The sequence below is a fragment of the Sander lucioperca genome, chromosome 20 (assembly GCF_008315115.2).
Source record: "Sander lucioperca isolate FBNREF2018 chromosome 20, SLUC_FBN_1.2, whole genome shotgun sequence".
In the NCBI taxonomy this organism is placed as follows: Eukaryota; Metazoa; Chordata; class Actinopteri; order Perciformes; family Percidae; genus Sander; species Sander lucioperca.
The window spans coordinates 25,761,424-25,786,065 of NC_050192.1; the positions used below are offsets into that span (position 1 = coordinate 25,761,424).

At 40.2% G+C, this 24,642-nt stretch overlaps 2 protein-coding genes across 3 annotated transcripts in view; one reads left to right on the plus strand and one right to left on the minus strand.

Moving 5' to 3' along the window:
• Positions 1–12,375, minus strand: part of slc13a4 (solute carrier family 13 member 4) — a 33,394-nt gene extending 21,019 nt beyond the window's left edge. For both annotated transcript variants that reach the window (XM_031306191.2, XM_031306192.2), the window contains exons 1-2: positions 12,124–12,375; positions 4,477–4,605 (exon numbers count right to left, since the gene is read on the minus strand). In XM_031306191.2, the coding sequence (XP_031162051.1) occupies positions 4,477–4,605; positions 12,124–12,246 (252 nt within the window). In that variant the 5' untranslated portion in view covers positions 12,247–12,375. The remainder of the gene's footprint in view (positions 1–4,476; positions 4,606–12,123) is intronic.
• zgc:162331 (uncharacterized protein LOC793007 homolog) overlaps positions 12,180–24,642 on the plus strand; it is a 37,786-nt gene continuing 25,323 nt past the window's right edge. The window contains exon 1 of the mRNA XM_035996014.1: positions 12,180–12,429. The gene's annotated coding sequence lies outside the window, so the exon portion shown is untranslated. The remainder of the gene's footprint in view (positions 12,430–24,642) is intronic.

Below are 24,642 nucleotides of genomic sequence, written 5' to 3' on the forward strand. Positions count from 1 at the left end.
TTTTTTCTTCCGGCTGACCGCTCCGTTGCCTCTTCGGTCTGGTCTCCGGACTCCTTCTCCCCCGCCACCAGTGTCTAGACTCCATTGGGGGTTAGGTCCTGTTCTCTACCCCTTTAAAATATTATTAATACGATGGAGTTTAATCTCCAAAGACTCTGTACATTTTATTATGCAGTTGTACAATTTATCTTTTTTGCATATCTGCAAACGAAGTCTCTCCTGATTGAAATGCTTTTAGCTCTCCTCCTCCCTTCATAAAAAACAAAAAATGAAATGGTAAAATCAACTGAATGAGCAACTTTCTAGACTTCCCTGATGAATAGTCTTAGACTTTCCTAATTTCTGACACATGAGGTCACATGATACACAGCCATCTTCTTTCAGAAAGGCGAAGCACTGCTACTTCTGCTACTTGGACGGAGTGATATGCTTGCAGCACCTGAGAAGCCCCGAGCAGAGAGTAGCATTGCTTCGCCTTTCTGAGAATATAGTTCCCAGTTTATATTAGAGATGGCCCGATACCATTTTTTGCTTCCCGATACTGATTCTGATACCTGAACTTGTGTATCGGCCGATACCGAGTACCGATCCGATACCAGTGTGTCATATATTTTATTATGTTTTAACAACTGTATACTACTATCCCTGTATGGATGTGATATGATTTCTATATCTTTGTTGTACGGTCTGGCTCAGGTTAAACTCTTTGTGAAACATGAACAAACACAAACAATGAACACCAAAGAACTTTCTTTTATTATCCAGTTTGACAGTCAGTTATAACGGAAAAAGAACATAAACTACTTTAATGTAGATTTTCTTTAGGGCTTTCTTACGTGGTATCGGATCGGGGCATGAATACCAGCGTTTTAGGCAGTATCGTAACATCTTTAGTTTATATATGGTTAAAAGATGGCTGTGTCTCATGTGACCTTGTTATTTGTACACGCTGTGACTATACAAATCAACAACATGTAAATAGGAACATGTTGGCGTTATTTTGTCACTTATTGGGAGCAGTAGGCTAGTTGGAACCGATTACCTTCAGGATCCGTGCTAGGCTAAGGCACCGGTGGAGCCGTCGGACAGAGTTACAACACGCACGGACATGAGAAGGGTGTGTATTAGAGTTTAGATTCTCGGTCGGGTCGGGCTCAGGCCGTTATTTTCTGCCACTATCCTCGGGCCGGACCCTTGATCAAGCATTTCTTTTTTTTTTTTTTATCCATTACCTATTTAGCCTAATTGGGTGGGGAGAAAGCTATGCCATAATCAGACATATTATAAATATGTATATATAAGCTATATAAAAGTAACAAATGTGTACAAAATTTAGGCTGCAGTTACAAAATGCAGCACTTCATGCGCGGAGTCTCCTCCTCTCGCACGCATCACACCGGGCCTGTTGGGCTGTATTGTGTATCTTAAGTGCAACATGGAGCTTGACGATGTAAAGAAAAAAAGAAAAACAGGAGAATTAACTTTGAGCAAGTGTGGAGGAAAGTCGGAGGTATGGAAGCAGTTTAAACAAGTCGTGGGCAGTGACAACAATATGTTGCATGCATCATTGTTTCTTTTTTTTACGTTTCTTCATTCAGATCCATTTGCGATCCGTTCCATTCTAAACAAACAGCGCAGTTTACAGGCTTCGTCTTTGTTGCATTATTCTAAACAGATTTCTGCAGTTCAAACAACTCTGAATTATAGTTGAGAACGTCAGTTAAAACGGCCCACGTATTAAAAAAGTGTCGGGTTTAAATCGGGCTCGGGCTCATAATTACAGTTAATGTGTCGGGCCGGGCCGGGCTCGGACGCAACGTGCTCGGGTAGGTTCGGGCTTGATTTTTTGGGCCGATCTAAGCTCTAGTGTGTATGGACTTATCTAACTCTGGGGGATATGGTGAATAAGCTAAAGTCCCAATAAGTCGGCGTGTTCCTTTAACCAGATTAAATATGGGCCTAAATTTGTACTGATGCTGTTCCACTTAACACTTACAGTGAGTGAACACTTAGGATGAGTGGCAGCAGATTAAGAGAACATTTCTACAGTTAAATTACCAGCATTAAAAACAGCCAATATGATCAAGTGTTAATCATTCACGTCAAGAACTTTAGTTGCACGTGTAGTATGTGCATTCTGCCAGTACTCACTTGTGGGTTCATTATGGAAAGTGGGGGGTTTTAGGGGAGGACTGGGAGTACGGTAATAAACTAATAATGTTGCATAAAGCTCGCTGTTGGCTTATTTACAGAACACCAACACAAGAGGCTTACAGCAGTGTTAACAGGCAGCTTTGTCACTGTGTGTCAATGTGTTTTGGTCAAATAAAGCGTACAGTTCACTTATTATGTAATGGCTGATAAGAAAGGATAAGAACAGCTGTCATCAATCAGTCCAACCAATCAAATCTTACCAGGATGCAGGCTCTGCGCTGGGTATGATGGTTGGTTAAGTGTTTGAATGCATGTGCTCAGACACACTGAGACACATCAATGGGATAATGATGATGAGTACCAAGTTAATGGGTTTTTTTCCCCATAGAGTCATGGCTGATAAAACCGTTACAGCTGAGTGGAGCTTCTGCTTTACACTGACACATAGAACAATAAGTACCACTGCATTGTAAAACCCTCATAGAAACGTATATGCATGCTCACATGCAGGTGGGTCTGAGTTCTTGAAATATACTTGGTTCAGAGCACAGAAAGGCCTTTCACTCATTTTCTTCCTGATCTGGACTTACTGTGCATTCGCATATACAGCAATCTTATCAGCTGACTCTTACTACCAGCACAGTAACACACTGTCACAACCGGATATCGCAACATTGCTGATTCCCTGTTAAGCCCTACATGGTTTAGCCCTTATCCTCTCACTTTTCCCTCTTTAGAGTGACAAAGGTTGACACACTGGAAGGCCCTGTTCAGACCTGGCATTAACATGCATTCTGAGTGATCCCATCCCAAGCAGTACAAGCACAGCTGTGAATGCACCAAAGACGCATTGAAGATGCATTGAGATCACTCGGACCCCATTCTGAGGGGGTCTAGGCCGCAAATGGCCACATTCCTTTAGCAGTGTGTACGCAAACATGTCTTAAGCCACAATGACGGACTGCCTCCTCACCTGACATCCTCTGCGTATGCGAAGTACGTACTCATTCGCTGGCTTTGTCTACGACGCCTGAACTTTTAGAAAAGCCTATGGAGATATTTTACAAGCGTGTCTTCTACATCTTGGGTGATTTGGCTTGCCCTAGAAATAAATTCCTTCTCTGTTGTTTTGATTTCTTCAGTAGCGTGGCATGACTTGGAGCTACGGCCCTTTAAAGTAGGTAGCTCTGTGTATTTTGGCTGTTTTTAAATTAAAGTATTTTATTAAGTATTTTTATTATCATACTGTCGGTGATGTATTGATGCTTTTTGTTCCATCGGTCATCACAGATCCAGAATAGGCATGGGCCGGAATGAGATTCTGACGGTATGATAACCATCAGCAAAAATATCACGGTTTCACGGTATTACGGTATTGCAATTACAGCTTTAAAATGTATTCTTTTAATTTAAATGTCTGGGTAAAAAAACATTTTTTTTCCCATTGAACACAATGTTTTTTATTTTTAAACACTCTGACAGCACACTGGCAGAGGAGACGGATTACTAAACTGCAGTTTCTCTATTTGACCACTCATAAAAAACAGCTCATAATTAGGAACGGTGATTGTTAGTGGTTTTGAAACCTTGACTTTTTCAAACTGCGGTATACCTTGAAACCCGTAACCGGCCCATGCCTACTCTGGAACCTGCCCGCCCGCCTGCTGTCGTGAAGCCCTGTGCGCCACCTATGCCTAACAAAAGCAGCAGTGTCGGCGGCACAGAGATCCATGGGAACCACCGGTAGACAATAACCATATACTTTTAGGTTCATACAATGTACACGAATTTGCGAAAAAGTGGGATACTACTACAGACATTCCTGTAATATTACATTGCTAGCCATGTGGTAACTACATGTTTTTTCATGTTCACCCCTAGACTGGGGCGTAACACTTCTCAAAGCCAAATATTTACATCCCTCATTGAAAAACTGAGATGTTGTGACAAAAAGTATATGGGGAATGGGTATCCTCAATTTAAGTACCCCATGTATGATATCCATCAATGCAATGTGTCTGTCTGCATACATTTTCACTTACAGTATGCTAGCACTGCCAACGGGTATGGACCGGAATTTGAACCTTATTTCTGGCAAAAATGATAAGATAAAGAATAAACATAATGTATAGTCTACACACACCTTTGCTAAATTGAGTGTTTAGTTAAAGTTAGCATTTTAACTACATAGCTTCCTGTCACTTACCTTTTGTTCTCACCTCATCCCAAAAGGATAAATAAAGAGAAGTGAGAGATAATTTCATCCTCTGAAAAATGTTTGCACTAAAACTGACAGACAGCTAACAATACATAGAGACTCACCTCGCTGGACTTGAGTACCCCAAAGAGCGGATAGAGGAAGGCAGGTACCAGAGCAGCAGCACCCAGGGGAACAGCCTCAGATACCCAGTAGATTGCCGTCACTATCAGCACGTATGCACAGCATGCCTCCTGGAAGGGGGAAAACACAAAGGGAAGGACATTCAGTCAGTAGTCATTCATTACCAACCAGATGCTGTAAGACACAGTTTCATACTCGTTTTTTTATATTTATCATCAAAAGCAGACATATTTAGTTTGGCAACTTATTAATAGAAGCCTACAGCTAGGCTACGGTTAGCTTAGCTTATCTTAAAGTCTGGAAGCAGCGGGGCGACCTCTAGCTAGCTCACCCAGTAGAGTAGGTGCCCCATGTAGGCCGATTCCTTGGTTCAATTCCAACCGTTGGCCCTTTTCTGCATGTCATCCCCCCCCTCTCTCTCCCCTTTCCTGTCTTCAGCTGTCCTATAAATAAAGGCCATACAAAGCCAAAAAAAAAACGGGAAACAGCAAGCCTGGCTCTTTCCAAAGGTAAAAGAAAATCTGCTTACCAGCTTCTTTACAGCTCACTAATTGACACGTTACATCTTCTTTGTTAATTCGTACAAAACAACAAGTTGTGGTTTTACGTGTGGTTATAAGCTTTGGACAGAGCCAGGCTAGCTGTTTACCCCTGCTTCCAGTCTTTATGCTAAGCTAACAATCTCATGGCTGTAGCTTGATATTTACTGGACAGATATGAGAGTGGTAGCAAAATCCAACTGGGCTGCACACACACACTTCCCCCTCTCTCTCACACGCACACCCACAAACTGATGTTGCATTAATCTGGTAATAGTTATATAATATCGACATACCAGCCTTTCATACTGCTCTGTTGCAACACCAGCGGGCTTAGTGACAGGCTCTCCAACCTTAAAAACTAAAGAGAATTCTCGTGAGATTTGTTAAGACCTTGTGAAAATGATACCCGCAGACAATTTTAAACCCCAAATTCAAGAATGTGTCTTTACAGTTGACACGCAAGTTGCAGAAAAATATTAGTCAAAAAATAGAGGCAAAGCACCGTCACTGCACACATTGTTTTATGTCATATTTCGATAGAATTTGTTAACCTGCCGCACTTCCCACTTCTGCCACATGCTGTGTGAGCTTGTAGTAGGCTACTTTTACATAAGAGGAACATTCAGTATAACATATTTTCAGCAACCGGTCAGTTAATCTCAAATTAATAAACCCAGAGGAGGGAGAATTAGCCACATGGCTCCAGGAGGAAGCATTTCCAGACCTGTTCAGACCTCACAGGCATTCAAACCATGGACTTCAATGCCAAGTGTGTTACATAGGACTAGGGTGACCAGACATCCCGAAACATTCGGGACAATCCCGAATTACAAGCAGTTGTCCCGAATCCTGTCCTCTTTGTCCAGAAAATTATACTAAACCCAAGTTTTGGTTAGTTATAGCCTAGTCTCGCCTTGCCAGACCTTCCTCCACAGCGCCGCAAAGGAGGGTCTGGCTAGCCCACACAGCATTCCGGGATGGGAGAAAAACATGCTCTGGTTAATTGGCATTTCTTTAAACCAATCACAATTGTCTTGGGCAGCGCTAAGCTCCGGGCAGAGCCATGGTGCCGCTGCAAAATAGCCTCGGGAAGGAACTTGTTTTGGTGGAACGTGTACGTTAAAAAGTTGTTTTAGTCGTGCAACAGAAAACTCAGATTGGACAGATAGTCTAGCTAGCTGTCTGGATTTACCCTGCAGAGATCTGAGGAGCAGTTAACCATAGTCCTCAGAAATCCACCGCAGTTCCAACACAAAGAAAGCGGAAGGTAACGGACATCTGGCCGAAAAGAGTGAAATCAGGAAGAATTTACGGCAGCAACGGAGCAATCCCGGGAGTGACGTCGTGGACATAGATTAGTTATAGCCTAATAAAACATTGAATACTGATTGATGTCAAACATTATTTTAATGTTGCCATAGAAATGTATTATATGGCAACGAAATAAGATTTTGGTATCGGAAGCTCTCTGGTTTGTTGTGCGAGTTGTACTGACCAATCACATTTGAGCAGGCTTTGGTTGCATGCAGGTAGACAGTCCGTGTGGAGAGCAAAAGAAGCGGAATGCATTGGCTGAAATGCAATCTCAGAACCCATCGGAAATCGTCTGACGATGATTTTGCTTTTTTTGTTTATCTGCATTCATTTGCAGATATCCATTTATAGTGACATCTCTGTACTCCAACTCCATTCTTGCGTCTCAAGTTGCTATATCGGACTGTAAAAATTGACTGTCACTCAGAAGAGGAAGTTATGGCCCAGATATCCACCGGCTACACCGGAACCCCAGAAATATTGCCCGTTGCCCCCAGAGGCTAAATCGTGGTCAGACTGATAGCCGATGGGTTCTGGGATTGGCTGTGGCTTGGTATTGGTTTGGCTTTCATGGCACAGATTGTCACTCTCATGAGACAACATGTGCCCTTTTTTGGATGATGTACTGTAGATTTAACTTGGGAAGAGGAAAGAGCCATTTCCAGGCATTAGGCACAGCTATTGGATTAGGCTGAGAAAAGAACGTGTTTGAGTTCATAACCAAAGTAAATCTCGCCAAAGAAAACAATTTAAATCCCCCCAGAACACATACAAACTTCACAAAGAGAAAATGTGTGGTTAAAATACGACATTTAAAACAAAAGACAAACTTTGTATTTCTGTTGTTTTAATCAGCATGTCGGTCTCTAGCACATCTATACATTGAGGAAACATGAGGAAAACTGATAACAGGATTAAACCAAAGCTAAGTGTTTGACTGTTGATCTGTCATTCACACTGAGAAGAGTGGAACGAGGAAAAGAGAGGTGACATAAGGTAACTAAGAACAAATGGACAGATAAAAACAGACAGACATTGATGAATAAATGAACTCAGAGAGTGAGGAAGATACACAACAGAGGTATCTGATTCAGCAGTCACCGATCATTGACTATTGGTTTAGCTAAAGATAGTTGCCGCCACACAAGGACTGCGGCTTCAATCAGACCCTCAGACATCTGTCTGTGCTTTTCTTTGTTCAAGGTAAAGACAAAGTGCTGGGTAAGCAGAGAGGCAGGGATGATAAGTCGCTGATGTAACCTCTGTGATAACCAGACAAAAGTCAATACATGCTGCTATTCTAATAGAAGACAAAATTGTTGTATTTGGAAAAAGGTTTCTGCTTCTTCTAAAGGTTTACTTGCAGAGCAGTGCTATTCACAATGTACTGTAATACACTGTACCTTATTTTAAGAAAAACAAGTCAAGTCATCCTACCTGGAGATTCCTTTCAGATTAACTGACATTTTTAGGGAAATAGTAAATGACAGAGCGGCAACAACTGCTGTGACAAGCCTGAAAATTCAATATTTTGTTTCTTAATTCTTTTTTTAATCTGGGCGAAAGTTCACACGGTTTTCTGAGGCTTTCAAAGAATGTGATGCTTGAGGGCCGGAGGTGAAAGAAACCATGTTTGTGTGTTTCACAACAAGCTGTGCTAGAGGAAGAGGTTTGAACCCTAATTTGGCTTTCTGGAAGAATCACATCTTATGACTTTCTATCTTATACTGTACTTCTATCTCAGATTTAATCAACTCTGACAGTTTTACAGCTGATAGGCCAAGTTCTGTCTCAACATGTAACAGAAACCTATTGATTGTTTCATCAACTCCCTGCTATCTGTGGACATGTAAGGAAATGGAGATGATTGGTATTCCATGACACCATGACCTGAGAGGCTGAATCACTGAACCAATCAGCAGAGGGCTAAATGGGCTTTTAAACCAACAGATAACAGAAACGCACACAATCGGTTTTATACCCATATGCAGACAGACAGATATGCATACTAAACCGACATCACAAATAGAAGCAAACACATAAAGTGTGCATATAAAGCCTTAATAATAGAGACCTTATCTATTATTGTTAAATAAAGTGAGATGTGAAAAACAAGAACTACTAGCAGTGTGTGTGTGTGTGTGTGTGTGTGTGTGTGTGTGTGTGGGGGGGGGGGGGGGGGTGGGATTGATACAGCATAGTATCGCAATATTTTCCGTGGCAATACTGTACTGCTACACGGACACCAAGTATCAACCTTTTACACATTGCACATGAGAATTTAACTTCATTTTTTGGTACTAGATTAATAAAATCAATTGCTTTTTTTAATCCACTAGATAGTGCAGTTGAGTTTTTTTTCCAATGAGAAATTGTTTTTTTTTTTTTAAGATAAAACAGATGTTGACAAGGTTTTCCTTTGGGGACATCATTTGAAGTTGGTGTAAAGGTAATACATTGCAATATAATGCAGAATATCGCAATATGTTTAAAATCGCAATAATATCGTATCGTGACATAAGTATTGTATCGTGGGGCCTCTGGTGATTCCCATCCCTGCTAACTACAAGCACTATAACACATACGTGTATCAGCCATACACAAACACATGTCAACAAACAACTATTTTACCATCAGCTGTTGAGTTACATTCAATGCTCCCTGCTCATAAATAACAACATGGGAATCATTTTGGATATGGTATTTCCAACAGTACTTTAAATGCAGCATAATGTGATATGTCAAGTCATGTATCAAATAAAGTACGTCAAATTAATGTCAATCCATCCAACAGTTGTTGAGATATTTCAGTCTTGACCAAAGTGGTGGGCCAACCAATGGACAGATGGTCATTGCCAATCCACGAGCCATGCCGCTAACTTAGCCAAACATTTCATAGACTGTAATGTAGCAGCCTACGGAAGACTTCTTTGTATCCACGTATATGTTCTGTTGGACTCACTTCTTTTCTACGGCTTTTAATTTATATGGGAATGCAAAATGGCATAAGCATAGAGCTCAACAGTGTGGTTCCGGAAGTAAAAATCCCATTAATTTTCTCCATAAGGATTTAGATTATTAGCCATAATGTCTAAACCATCCAAGGTAGACTGACCATGAACTATGATTGTGAAACGAAAGTGTCTGCTCCTGTAGAAGCTAGAAGACTGTATGAAATTAACCTTGTTTTAAGAAAAGCATTTATTATTCGCAATGCACTACCCACAATACGTTGTAAGCGTAACAGCGACGTCTATGATTGGTGGAGCTCGCTGTTACCATGGAAATGTTTACCGCACCTGTGAACAGCGACAGCGAGCTGCTACCATTGACGTTTATGAATGTTTATGTACACAGTCTTGTACTTTTGCCTTTTTTGATGTTTTCAAAATGTTCTTTTGCGCCGAATCAAATGTTGTATTGTCACAATTCATCTTGTAGCTAGTTGGCTTGGTTCCAGGCTTCAAACTTTTTATATAAGCATTTAATGAAACATCAATTTAGATATTAAATGGGGACAATGACTTCCAGAACCAAAACGTGCAGCAAAAAGTGGGCGGTCACTGTTAAGGCTTTGGATTGATTCGCTCGTCTCGCTCTCTCTCTCTCGCTCTCTCTCTCTCGCTCTCTCTCTCTCTCTCTGACCTGGCCTGACTGCATCCAACAGATGTTTTGTCCTGCTGCAGCTGGACACAGTACTACTCCAAACACACACATACACACACATACACACACACACACACACACACACACACACGCACACGCACACACTCTCACTCCAAACCCCTGTCACATTCTTGACACAGTCTGGGGTCCCTGGAGTCATAAGGAAGCCACGTGGGGTGATTATATAACTTAATTGCTTGGATTGTTTCTTTCTTCTTCTTTGTAGGAAGTTTTTGTTCTTTTGTTCTTTCTTGGCCTCATCCTGCGCCAAACATCCACCAGTCCTGACATAACAGCAAGGCTCCTGGGCGACAGAGCTGATTGGCTGATGGACAACGTGCGAGCACATAACAGTTCTTGTGAATATTAATGATGTTACAAGAAACAAATACCTTTGACACAGAGGAGTTCATATATAACACAAACACACACCTGGCACCACTCGTACCGCTATTGTTTGAGATGGTGGTTGTTTAGCAACTACCTTATTTAGCAAGTGTTGGCAAAAAACATGACTGAAAGTTCATTGCGTTAATGAGCATGTGACTGCATGATTATTTATTAGAATGTCAGCTACAAACACCTGTCACATGTTACAGTTTACAGTTTGTTACAGCTTATTTTTTTATGATAGAAAGTAAAAAATTCTCCGATTCCAGCTTCTTAAATGTGAATATTTTCGAGTTTCTTCACTCCTCTGTGACAGTAAACTGATCATCTTTGAGTTGTGGACAAAACAACTAGACATTTGAGGATGTCATCTTGGGCTTTGGGAAACACTTTTCACCATTTTCTGACATTTTATAGAGCAAACAACTAATCGATAAATCGAAACAATAATCGACAGATTAATCGCAAAGGAAAATAATATTTAGTTGCAGCCCTAATATTACATGACACCATGTTGACGTAACCCCACAGGAGTGTGCCTCACTAAACACAGAACCTGTCTAAATTCCAAAATCTTACATAAAATCCTTATCCTCAAATCCTCATCTGAAAGTTTGACACAACAGACAAACTTACCAAACTGTTGAAAAGCTGTCAGTTTACTTTATAAGTATTATGAAACAAGAAATATGAAAACGAATGAGACAACATGTTTTTTGGCATCCACTCTGTGCTTTGGAAACACATTTTACCCCAAAAAGGAGAATTCTTGCACAGATTTCTGCAGATTGAGATAATCCTATTGTTCCCAGTGCAATTTCATTTGTCTGAGACATTTTCTAAAGACAAACATGAGCCACAGAATAAGATTTCTCCTCCTTTTTAACGGCTTTCACAGAAGACAATGAGCCTAAATGACTATTAAGTTGTTGACTCCTCTCTTTTCTGTTCCCCTCTCGTTCTCTCTCCCTCTTTGCTTTTTTAGCAGCACACTGATCTCCATCTCATCAACATGTCGTGACATCTCCCCTCCACACACACAGCTCAGCTGATGATCGGGACAAGCATTCATCAAAACAGTAGACAGTGTGCCTTTTGATTGATTCACACACACACACACACACACACACACACACACACCAAAATCCCATCAGGACAGTAAAGCCCTTAGCAGCAACCAAGAGCAACATCAACAGATCGACTGGATGTTTCCTAGGTATTTATGTGGTTTATTGGTTGATATGTTTAATAATGACTAACTAAATAACTTTTTTGAGTGTGTTGAAATAAAAAAATTTGGTATCAGCAGCATGGTATACTTTCATATATGTTGATATATCATATATATGCTTTTTGCTATTGTTCTGGTATCACCGGTACATTAATCACCTTTAATATTCTGTCTTAAACACTTTGTGGTAGTCAGAAAGCAAATTCTAGTGATTTGGTCTTACAAAACAAATTTACAATGATATCTCATATATCTTTGAAATGTTTCTTTTAAGTGTATCCATTCTCACTATGTGCAATTTACTGACTTTTTCCACCTTTATGAGGTTTCATTGCAAATATAATTGCCATACATTTATCTTACAGTGACCAGATTTCATTTGTTGTTGAAAATCAGGACTTTCTGGCCGACGTTAACCTTATTTTCTGTTTATAGTAGAAAAAAAAAATGATATTCAATTTTTTTTTTTTTTGGCTTGTACTCACGCTGGTGGGGTGGATGAGAGGTAGGGGAAGCAGGCAGAGCGGGATGAACACCACGACGATCAGCTTCCGCGCCCTCCACAGCTTCCTGAACACATCCATCCTGGCTGCGGCCTCTAGCCTCATGGAGGACCCGGGGCTCTTGGTCGGACCGGTCGCAACTCAGCAGGGCCGGGTGTGAGAGTCACAAACCGGCCGGCGGGAAAGTCTCAAAGCACCGCCGACCGTAAAGAGCCGGAGGAGGAAGAGGAAAGCAGTCTCCTAAAGTTGTGTGAACGGTTATCCGGGACCTGTGTGTGTCTCTGTAAGGTGAGTGAACTTTACTTCCACCGTGTTTGACTCTAGTTCCATGCACTACTACTCCCAGAGTCCCTGTTCTTCTTCTTCTTCTTCTTCTTCTTCTTCTCCTCCTCCTCCTCCTCCTCCTTTGTGTTTAGATGCTGTTTGAGGCATCAGGTGAGGCTGCCCGGCACATTTATGAGTCTCGATAGGTATGCTAATTAACCACGGTTTATTCTCTCTCTCTCTCTCTCTCTCTCTCTCTCCCAATCAGGAGTGAGTAAAGTTTGCATAGTGGGTGTGTGCGTGAACATGTATCCTTGTTGCACCAAAACTGTGTTGGTATCTACACCAGGGGCGATTCCAGGATTTTTTAAAGTGGGGTGGCACAATTATCTGACACTTGATCAGAATTCAGCATAGAAAATATGCTTAGAAATATAGGAAATATTGGATAGGATAGAACATAATGTAATTCTGCTAAATAAACTAAACATGAATTGGTCATGTGACAAGGGCTGGGAAAATTGGCAGAACAGGCAGCCAAGTGCCCGTACTCTGATCCAATGGAAATCATATTTCCATGTTATTTTCATTTTTGTTTATCGAATCATGATTTTTTTTCCCTGTCCATTAGAGCTGCCCCATCTTCTGTTTTAACTATTACAATGTTGTGTATCCTACTTATAGTTAGGCTATGTGTATGCCTGTTTATTTGTCATGTATATTTGTGTTTTGGTTGTGCATTTGTTTCCTCTGTCAAAGCACTTTGTAAACTATTGTTTTTAAAGGTGCTATACAAATAAAATAATTATTATATTATTATTATCATTATTATTAATTATTTTTATTATTATTATTATTATTATTATTATTATTATTATTATTAATATTATTGTTATAATAACTAGAGTATAACAGAATACTTCCAAGACATGAAGATGAAAGGATGCCACAGCAGATAAAAACGACCATGTTGATTATACAACATGTTATGAAGTGTTTTAGTGTGTATTTGTGATCAACGATATCATTAATACAAAACTTTAACTAACAACAATTATGTGAATTGCAATATTTTAAATCATATAACCCTAAACTGGAATCCTTAACACATTGCCAAGTTTATACACAGTGAAACAAATAGAGCCAGGGGCCAGAATGTTAAGAGTCCCTGGCTACAGTCACACACTGCCCTCTGGAGGATTACCTGAGTCAGTGCCAGCAGCTGCATTTCCCAGAGAGAAGGCAGCCCTAATAGCAATCTTTGAATGTAACAATTAAAATGTCACAGTTTGATCTATATCGCTTATCCAACTGTATAATTGAATATCTTTGCTAAAAATGTTGTCTTTATATAGGTATCAACAGGGCCAGGAAAAGCCTCTATTGCAGGGGTCAGCAATAATGTTCGTCAGGGGCGATTCCAGGATTTTTTAAGTTGGGTGGCGCAGGGGGTATAATCAGTCAGAGGGGGGCCGGGGGGATGGGGGGCATCAGAATACAGCATAGAAAATCTGCTGACAGATGACAGTTCTCTGATCCAATGGAAATCACAATTGTCAGATTAACAGCACTCCAGCCCAATGGATTGGGGACGTGGGTCCCATGTGGTCCACTAGAAGGGGAGGAACTTGGCCGCTATATGTCCTGGTGTATACCTGTACAGTACATCACTGCAACAAGATGAGAAGTTAAGCAAAAACAAGATTTGCTGCTGCTGTTAAACTGCTCTTTAATCACCAATTGATTTAACAAAATGCACTATACACGCAGTGGTGGAAGAAGTATTCAGATCCTTTACTTAAGTAAAAGTACTAATACCACACTGTAAAAATACTCTGTTACAAGTAAAAAAAAAATTGTGGTTTGATTCTTTTCATAAATGTTGCTGTTTTTCTTGTGATCACTGACTGTAGCTCACAGTTTATCTTTTCACCTACCTCCATATTACCAGTACTGGAAAAAGTTGGAACTGGTTCATAAACACAGCCCTGTGAATCCACAGTTCATTTTCTGTTTGGCTTAAAATGTCCTGAAGTGACCATTATCCTGCCAGGAGCAGACCTTGTTAAGAAGTTACAAAACACCTTGTACACATGGAATGTTACATGAAAACGGTGTATTCAAAACCATGCACAAACCGGGCCGTTACATGACAGAAATTCACACATGCCGTATGCAACAGCTTTTCCTCCATTGTTGTCTTGAGGATTAATTATTAGCTTCTTATCCAGCAAAACAAAAACCCTGGCTGCCTGGTAAAAGCAAGTGAGACATTTAAATTTTATCCTCTCAATCAATCAATCAATCTCTGTAATGTGTAAAAATGGAACAAGTGGGATTTGTTACCATTATAATGACAAGTGAATAAAGGAAATATGCTGAAATATTGAAATATTGTTTAAAGTACCACAACACAATTTGAGCATCTCTTCATTGGACCTTTGAGCTTACAAAACCCAAACACTGTTTGCTAATCCTCACTAAACCTCTTTTAGTCTTACACTGTGTACAACTTTGTCAATGGCTTCTAGGGTTGGGCATTGTTTGGATTTTAACGATTCTGATTCCAAATGCGATTCTTCCTTTCGATTCCGGTTCTTATCGATTCCGATTCTTTGAGGGGGGGAATTGAAACGGGTCATATGCTTATTTCACAAATAAGAGGAAAATTTTATTTCGATTCAATGGTGGGTTGCAGTTTTATCGAGCTTTTTCAACGTAAAATAAAGCCACACTAGAGCGCTACTTACTGTGCTCCAAGGCTGCAACACAACAAGCGCCTGGCCGCTACGGAAACCAAAACTTGCGCATGTTAAATTGGGAACCCGTGATCAGATTTGAAACCAAATCCTCCCAACGATTCCAATAAAGAAACGATTCCACTGGAATCGTAATTTTTGAAACGATTCAAAGTAGGAATCGGTTCTCGATGCCCAACCGTAATGGCTTCGCACTTCATACAGTTCTATTATTATTTGTGTGTGTGTGTGTGTGTGTGTGTGTGTGTGTGTGTGTGTGTGTACTAGTTTACATCACATTGTGAGGTCCCAGCAACTGACAGCTCACTTCATTGTGGGACCTGGGGCTTTTAGGGTACTTAAATGGCTTGTTAATATAGTTTTACTCTTGCTCAACAGATGTACATTGCTGGGACAAAGCCTGACATCTGTGTTCCTCCCCTCTTGCAATCTCCGCTATCAGGGCTTAGCGCCACCCAGGACCTTTATGATTGGGTAAAGAAATACAAACAAGCCAGAGCATTTTTTTCCTTATGCCAAATTACATAAGCAGTTTATTCCGAAAGACGATATTTCGACTAAGCGCTTACATGGCTGATGAAAATGAATATCCTACTAATATTCCTGTTTACATGCAGCTTTGCAAAATAGAATTTTTTTTAAACTGACTTGTTCGAACATGCAAACACAGCCTTCCTCTTTCATTCCTTCGGTCGGCGTTACGATGTTTTTGTGCATATCCAAAAACCTGATATCCAAGTCTTTCATAATGTTTACAAGTAGGTGTATGTCTCCTTCTGACTAGAGATGGGGCCTTTAATTTTGGCCATGCATCTCTACTGCAGCTTTGCAAACTGTTGGCTAGTTGGTTCGTTTACAACAACCATAGCAACGCACAGTGCTGACCATAAACTGTAAAAAGACAAGGGGCCGTAAACTAGCCGTAAACTGGGCGTAAACTGTCCCAAACTGCGGTAAAAATACTGATTGAGACGCATATTCCGATGGCGCTGTATACATAGCCAAAGAATGCCTCTAAAACCTGAATAATACCGGCATATCCCACAAAATTCTAAAATCGGGAAAAGGCCTTATTCGGAATATCCAAACGGAAAATGCTGTTTACATGATTATATTCGGAAAATTGTTATATTCTGAATAATAGTGGAATAGTAGTAAGCAGGAAAATGTACTCATTGTTTACTGCAGTTGTACTCATTGATTAGAGAACTTTTTTAAAGTAACACTTAATAATTTAAGGGAAAACCAACTTAATATGTGTGAGTAAAAGGTGCAAGGGGCGAGAGAAGTAAAGATCAAGTTGCAATACCACCTAATAACCACAGGATGGTGCTGCACACTTCCCCAGTGTATGGGTTTAGATATACTGCTCTTATTTTATGTAAATATTGAAAAATCTGTAGTTCCTGAGAGCAACCAATCTTCTCACTGTCTGGGCAGAAAGATTATTAATTAAAGATAAATTATATAATTTATTTTAATTCAATACATTTTTTTTAGGATGTAGATAGAGATTATATATATATATATATATATATATATATATATATATATATATATATATACACATACAGTATGTGTATATATATATATATATATATATATATATATATATATATATATATATACACACATATATATAAAATGAGGGAGTTTATTAAAAACTTATTTCATTTAGTGTTTGTTTTGTGAAGTCATACATGTTCTTATCATTTTAAAGCTTTTTAATTTAGGCTTTTTAGCATTCGTTGGTTGATAATGAAAGAGGAATCTGTTTCCCTTTGGATTAATTCTCAGTGAAAGACCTGAAATGTAAAAAGAAAATGCAGTGCCAGATTGCAGCAAACTCTGACCTCAGATTAGGAATCAAATCCAAAATGCATAAGACTCACACACACACACACACACACACACACACACACACACACACACAAATCTAAATCCATATGAATCTGCTGTTCGCCTGCTCCACAGCACCCGTTAACTATTTACTTTGGCTTTCATCAGTTTTTATTCATATATTCCTAATATTTTTCATCTGTTTGCTTTCAATTCAAGTTTCATTATTTTTGTTTTGGTTTTGTAATTTAAGTTTTCGATGCTTTGTAAATCCTCTTTTTGCCTGAAATAGTTAATTTGCAAAAAATTGAAAGATAAAAGTTTAGGATTTATACATTCAGATGTCATCATGCTGCTGCCCTCTCACTGAACTTTCTTGGCACATTACCCACTTAATCACTATCGACTCTTACAGCAGCCAGGTCCCGCAGCGTAGACCAAATAGAAGATCAGAAAAGCTCCATGGGGTACCAAAGTCTCCCAGCCTCACACACTGCACGTTTATCTGTCCGACTGCTTTTTTCTAATCTGCCACTGCTGCTACGTCAAAGCTGCAGGGAGTCGCCCAAAGCTTGGATCTTTACCTAAATCCCCAGAGTACAAATTTACACATAGTTCAGTGTTTCCGTCTTGTGATTGGAGGAGTAATCTGCACATGTGGAAACCACAGAACTATCAAAGTAACTACTGATTGGGCGCCTGGGTAGCTCACCTGATAGAGCACGCCCATATATAGAGGTTTACTCCTCGACGCAGCGGCTGCGGGTTCAACTCCAACCTGCGGCCTTCTGCTGCATGTCTTTCCCCCTCTCTCTCCCCTTTCATGACTTCAGCTGTTCTATAAAATAAATGCCCACAGACATAATCTTAAAAAAAAAGTAACTACTGATTACAGTTAGTTAAAGTTGTTTTCTCTGGCTTCATATTTATCTTTCCTTTTCTGTTTTTCTGTGATGGCCCAGTTTCCTACAGAGATCAATAACTTCAAGTTCTCATATTTCACACATAGCAGTGTTTTGAGGCTACACTCCAATTCTCAACACCTCTAAGTCAACCTAACACAATTATCTGTAAGGTGTGTGACAGAATCCTTCAGTAAAAGCTTAAGGACACTCCAGCAGTGAATTATTGTATAGGATCATACCCCAGCTGTCTCAGGGATTTGAACCAGCTACCATCCAGTTCTGATCCTTGCCCTTCAAATCCCCTCCCTCTTCTTAGACCTTTGCTTCGCTTCTCTTCTTGTCTCAGCAGGAATCAAAAGCCCCAAGACGCCACTGGTGCACATCGAAAAACACTTCAAAATATATGAAATCATTCATGAAGGTGTCCTCCGAAAAAAATCATCTTAGTTTTGTAACGTTGTACCTGAAAACTATTTTAAAAGCTAAAGATAACTTGAAGTTCTTGAACTAACTATGTACAATAATGTCATGCTAAAATGACTAAATGGCTAATTTAGATTAGTCTCACATTGCCAGACCTTCCTCAAAAGCGCTGCAGAGGAGGGTCTGGCTAGTCCACACAACATTCCGGGATGGGAGAAAGAGGTCCTCTATTTTATTGCCATTTCTTTAAACCAATCACAATCGTCTTGGGCAGTGCTAAGCGCCGGACGGTGCCTCTGCAAAATAGCCTCGGGAAGGAACTTGTTTTGGTGGAACATGTTTACGTTCAAAAGTTGTTTTAGTCGTGCAACAGAAAACTCAGATTGGACAGATAGTCTAGCTAGCTGTCTGGATTTACCCTGCAGAGATCTGAGGAGCAGTTAACCATAGTCCTCAGAAATCAACTGGAGTTTAGAATGCCAACACAAAGAAAGTGGAAGGTGACGGACATCCGGCCAAAAAGAGTGACATCTGGTGGAATTTCCAGCGGCACCAGAGCAATCCAAATTTACCAGGCCTTGAATCCAAAACAATGAGCTGAAAGATGCTAAAATGCTCTATAGAGCTGACAGGAACTTCAGAGTTGTGTGATGAGTCTGGGTGGGATTGTGACTATGGCCCTGTTTACACTTGGTTTTATGTGTTTTGGTGATACACTCTGTTCACACCCATGACTATAATGTGTCTCCAGCTGACCACTTGCATGCAGATTTTGTTACTGCCTAGTGCCTACATCACTCCCCCTAGAGGGTCAAAGCACAATTATTACGTCCACACTCTCGCCAGTCACGTTAGCGCTTGTGTCGGTACAGCTAAAGATATTGTTGTCACGCAACACTTCGTCCAACTTGGCATAAAAAGGGCAAGTTATAGAGCGTTGACGCGCTGTCACCAAAACAACAACCACGGCCACATAATTGATAAGGTATTTTTTGGGCCGCGTTAGCATGTACACTACAAAAGATGTGTGGTTTGTAGTGGAAGTTTTTCTTGTTAGCAGCAGGAGTGCTATCAAAAACACCAGATGAAACAAATATGGACGATTTGAGGATTAAACCAAAGTTTGGTCTTTGAGTATTTATTTACATTTGCAAATGCAGGAAGCACACGGTTCACAAAAGGCACGCAGCTCTGGTGTGAAAGGTCTCTTCAACGAATAACAAAAAGCACACAGTATATATGCATCTCCAGTGAGATCAACATTTCTTACAATCAAACATAGTCAGACATTCAGGAGCCACTTCACTTCTTCCCCTCTGTACCACTTTCTACCCCAAGATTTAGACATCCCGTTTATCTCAACTATGTGAGAAGTCTCAACTATTCAGGGAGAAATAACAGATAGTTTAGGGTGACCTTGTAGTCCCTATCTGTTCAGTGTACACATTACGTTCCCAGACTTTGTGGCTCTTACTTTCAACATGTGAGAATAAGAAAAACTCACTTTCAGCATTGTGAGACAAAGTAAAACAGAAATAAGACAAGAATATAAAGAATCATGCTTAAATATAATTTTGCCACTACAGGTTAATCGAGTGAGAATCACAGTGTGTCTTGGTGGTTGTTTACATTTGTATTTAGCTGTGATCAGATCGCCCAAGACACATTTTAAACCAAGTGTTTAATGAGAGACCTCTTTTGCATCACATATGGTCATGTATCCTATTCATGTAAAATATTGATTCGTGCAGCTTTAAGTTTAATGCAAATAAAGGCACACATTTGCAAATCAGAGTTAGCAGACAGGAAACTACAGGTTAAGAGCCTGCACAGACCTACAAACTTTCAAAACAGTCTCCAGACACAGACTTAAATGTGTGAAGAGCACTGTGTTAATTACAAATAAAAAATTGATGTATAACTTTTGACAAATAAAATAAGAATGTTTAAGTACAGACGTGACAGGTGGTTTGGACTATAAGTATAAGGTGAAGTTTTTTAGTAAAATAGAATCAAAGTGGCAATGGCATAATCAGAGCTTTCAAGCCGCTGCAGAGAATCCTGTTTCAAACTGCGGCCCAATCAGAGCTGCTTTCGGCTCTGTGCAGCCTCATTACCCTCTGATTGATGACTCCATCTTTGAGCTGCTGCCACAGATTACTTGAACCCTGGTGAGAAGGGCTTGTCTTGTTCTCCGTTACCCTCTCGTTAGAGGAAAGCCCCTCTGTCCTGTGTGACCCTGCACTTCCCTACTTAGCACTGATTATTGGCTTTATGCTGCTGTGCTCCGCACACACTATTCACAAACACACACACACACACACACACACACACACACACACACACACACACACACACACACACACACATAAATAAATATACAAACATGTCCATGGTGAAAATGTACCATACAAACACACTATGACACCTGCAAGTATGCATAATACACAATATACGTGTATGCATGTGTGTATAAACATATCATGGAGAGAGACTAAGACTGGACTAAGTCAAGCCTGTGTTAAAGTGCATGTGTGTGTGTGTAGAGTGTACTTGTATGTGTGTGGCTGTGCTGTGTTTTTGTATTATATAACAGTATTTAATGTGCTTTAAGATGTCGCATTAGGGATTAGGTTGATAGTGACAAAGCTGCAGATTGCCACTGCCTCTGAGTGTGTGTTTGACAGATTGATTTCAAGTATTAAATACTCCTTAAAATAACTACACTGTACATGTCGCTTTAATATTCATCAAAACAAAGTGAGCATGTGTTTCCTTCCTCTGGCTGATAAGCTCTGAAAAGAGTGCTGTCTGTCTTTTATGCAGTTTTATGTTCTGCCAGACATCAGAACTTGAAATAATTAGAATTTCTTCTGGACTGTGATACACGAAATTAGCTGTTAATTGTTCCTTATGCTATTAGACCAGCCTTTTTCCTCTATATTTTATATATAGTGTATTTCCTTTACATTATCTCCAAACTGTAAAAAAACTGCTCTTGATATTTTAGCCAATACCAGCTGTGCAAGTACACCAGAAGCAGCGGTGAGTCTGCCTTACATTTTAGAATGTATATATTAAAGCTGCACTAATCAGTAAAGCTGAAAGTGAATATCCAGTGTCCAGGAAATAGAAACTGCTTGCTAACACGTAAGCAAATCAACTTTATAACTTTTTAATGTTGTGTTTACAGCTTATTCTGCTGCCACTAAGTGGCCAAAAAATGACTGTTTGCAGTGCTTACTACTGTATTTAGCAAAACCAACAGCCTTTTTATTTGTCTTGTTGCAGCGTTACTACAAACAGTGTCTCAGTAAATTGTTACACTGTCAGATCCAACATATTTCACTTTGTCACACATACGCTAGGCTGACTGTTTTCTTGTAGAGACTTCTTTGTTAGATAAATAATATAAAAGCTTCAGTTTCACATTCCAGTTCGACAAAGAATGGAAAGTGACAAATATCCTGTGACCATATCTGTCCGGCTGCTTCCTTAATCCTCATAATCCACTCAAACTGTACTATTCGCTGTGCACATTAACACACACAGTCCTGCGAATACACACCGTTTTAAGTGTGAACACGTGATGGACATCTGTCAGCACCAGTCGTTTTCTGTTTCTCCTTCCAATGCTCTTTCAACCAGCAGAGCTTCACTACCCTTCCTGTTAAAGCAGCTCAGCAGACTTACACTATGATCCAACACAACGGAAAATGCAGAGTAGAGGCTGCTAGTCTGTTCAGTGACTATTTCATTTGTTTGCACTAGAAGCAGGTTTCATAATTAATGTGGTCGTGATTCATTTATGTGAGAAAATGCTGCAAGTAGCAAATTAAGGAGACTATATATATTATTTATTGTTCAAATGACTGTTTATGCAGGCATTATAGTAAATGGTAATCGCCCTCTGATCAAACTGTGCTTAGGTTTGTTGTCTGTCAGTGAAGCAAGCTAAAGACACAACATTGCCTACATGCATGGCGGCAGACACTGAGCAACTTTAGCATTTAGCTGCAGTCTAAAAATCAAAACAAAAATCACAGCTCTTTACCTACTAGATGTTCAGATTGTGTCATGATTAGGAGAGCAGGCAGCAGGGGAAGGACCCCGATGCCTGTTCTGCCAATTTTCCCAGCCCTTGTCACATGACCAATTCATGTTTCCATGATGACTATCCAAAATTCTGATGTAATGGAACCAGCACTGGAATTGTTTTGAAACAAGTGGCAGACTGAGCCTATAGAAAATGTGTATTGTATTCAGATATACATTTTTTTTTATGAAAACAAGTGAAATTAATAATGTATGTGATGTTTTATTTAGCAGAATTATATTGTGTTGTTCTATCCTATCCCAAATTTCCTATATTTGTAAGCAGATTTTCTACGTTGTATTCTGATAAAAAAGGATCGCTGCGGTTCCCAGCATTGGAGGCTTGGCAGGCTTGCCACTAGCAGTTATCAATTATTCTTTACTGAACACTGAAAAGCAAAGAAAACAGGCTCCACCCTCCACCTGATTGGATGAACACTTCACGTGGGGCTGGCTGCACCCGGATTTTAAAACAGACCTACATGGTGGCTCGTTTGGAAATGTTCTCTTATTTTACGAAAATAGTGCACCGACAAGGGGTTTCTGAAAACATTATATTTGAGAAATAAGCTATGCAGCTGCTGAATCTGTCTTTATTTTAGATTGTCAACAGTCAGTTTAAAATATTTTTGTGAGCATGGCCGGTTAGCTCAGTTGGTAGAGCGGGCGCACATATGCAGAGGTTTATTCACCGACGCAGAAGGTCCAAGGTGCGAGTCTGACCTGTGATGGTTTTCCTGCATGTCTTCCCCCTTTCACATCTTAGCTTTCATATCTAATAAAAAAAAGGCAGAAATGCCCTAAAATATACATAATTTTTTGTGAGTTTTCGAGAGGCGGTGAGGCGAGCTGGACGCCCCTAATTTGCATAAAGTAACCTGGACCAACTTTATGCAAATGAGGAGCGGGAAACTCGATGCATCCAGAATCCAGAATGCATTGCCCGGCTGCTCCAATAGACAACTAATGGGCCAGTGGACACGTAAGAGGAGTGTACATAGCCAGGGGGAAGTCAGCAGGAGACAGGGACAGAGAGCCAGGCCAGGCAAAACAACAAAGAGACAAGACAGTCCTCGTGACAACTTTAGCTAGATGCTACCTGTGTCTGTGTGCTGTTGGGTGCTGGTCAGGTAGCATACAGTGGGTCGTTGGCTCAAAAATCAAAACAATGAACTAAAACAGACTAAAAAGCTCTGCAGAGCCGGCAGAAACTGCAGAGTTGCTATATGTGTTCCGCTGCATTCATGTGGTGTCGGAATAATGGGTCCCCCACCTGATAAGATTTTGGCTTTAAGATGGTTTATTACAGAAAGTCTAGGAAACCAATGACCAAAATAGTCATTTATTCTGTCATTTTGTTGGAACCCCCTACCCCCTCAAAGACCCCTGGGGGTCCCCGGACCCCACTTTGAGAACCACTCGTTTAAACACACACAAGCGTCCATATTGTTTCCACATTAGGACCTAAAGCTCATGAACACACCGAAGTCGGAGGAGCGACCTCCTAACTCAGGAAAAGGGACTATCTGAGGAGCACGTGAATGCACCATTTACCCTACGAGGGACCTCTTTCACATTACACATAAAGCTTTAGCATTAGCACGGCTTTATAGTAAATGTTTAAATTTTAAATGTTCAAAGAGTTTCACCCAGATATCACATAACAGCAGTTCTTCTTCAGTGTACATGGTGGATTTAGTGTTGAACTTAAGACTTACTCTGCAAAGAGTTTTAACTCATCAAAGTGTGTTCACACTTCCTGTGCATTAAGAGCATTTCCCAGCATCAATGAAACCCTGACACCTGAAACCACCTTCTCCACCTTCTTTCGGATTCACACTGATAGGATGGATGTATTTTTAAAAGAAAAAAAACTTGCCTAGTGCAGCTTTAATTTGATGGCTTAAAATAAAATCTTGGATCAGTCCTTTGAAGCCTTTCCTGTGTCCACTTTGGCAAAGCCGTGGCTGTAAATAATGTAGTTGGCAGATGCAGAGTCCATCGTGTCCCCGTTTACTGGCCGAACATTTGATAGATGGCAGTTTTCTCAGGCTAAAAGCGCTAGATCTCATTTCATGTCTTTTTTCCCCCAAAACTCTCGCTTGTCTTTCCTTCTCTCTGTGATTGTTTTCCTCTCACTCTCATGTCATCGCTCACTCTGCCTGCTCCTCTCTCACTCTTCAATCGCTCTCCACCATCTCTTTTCTTTTCTCTCT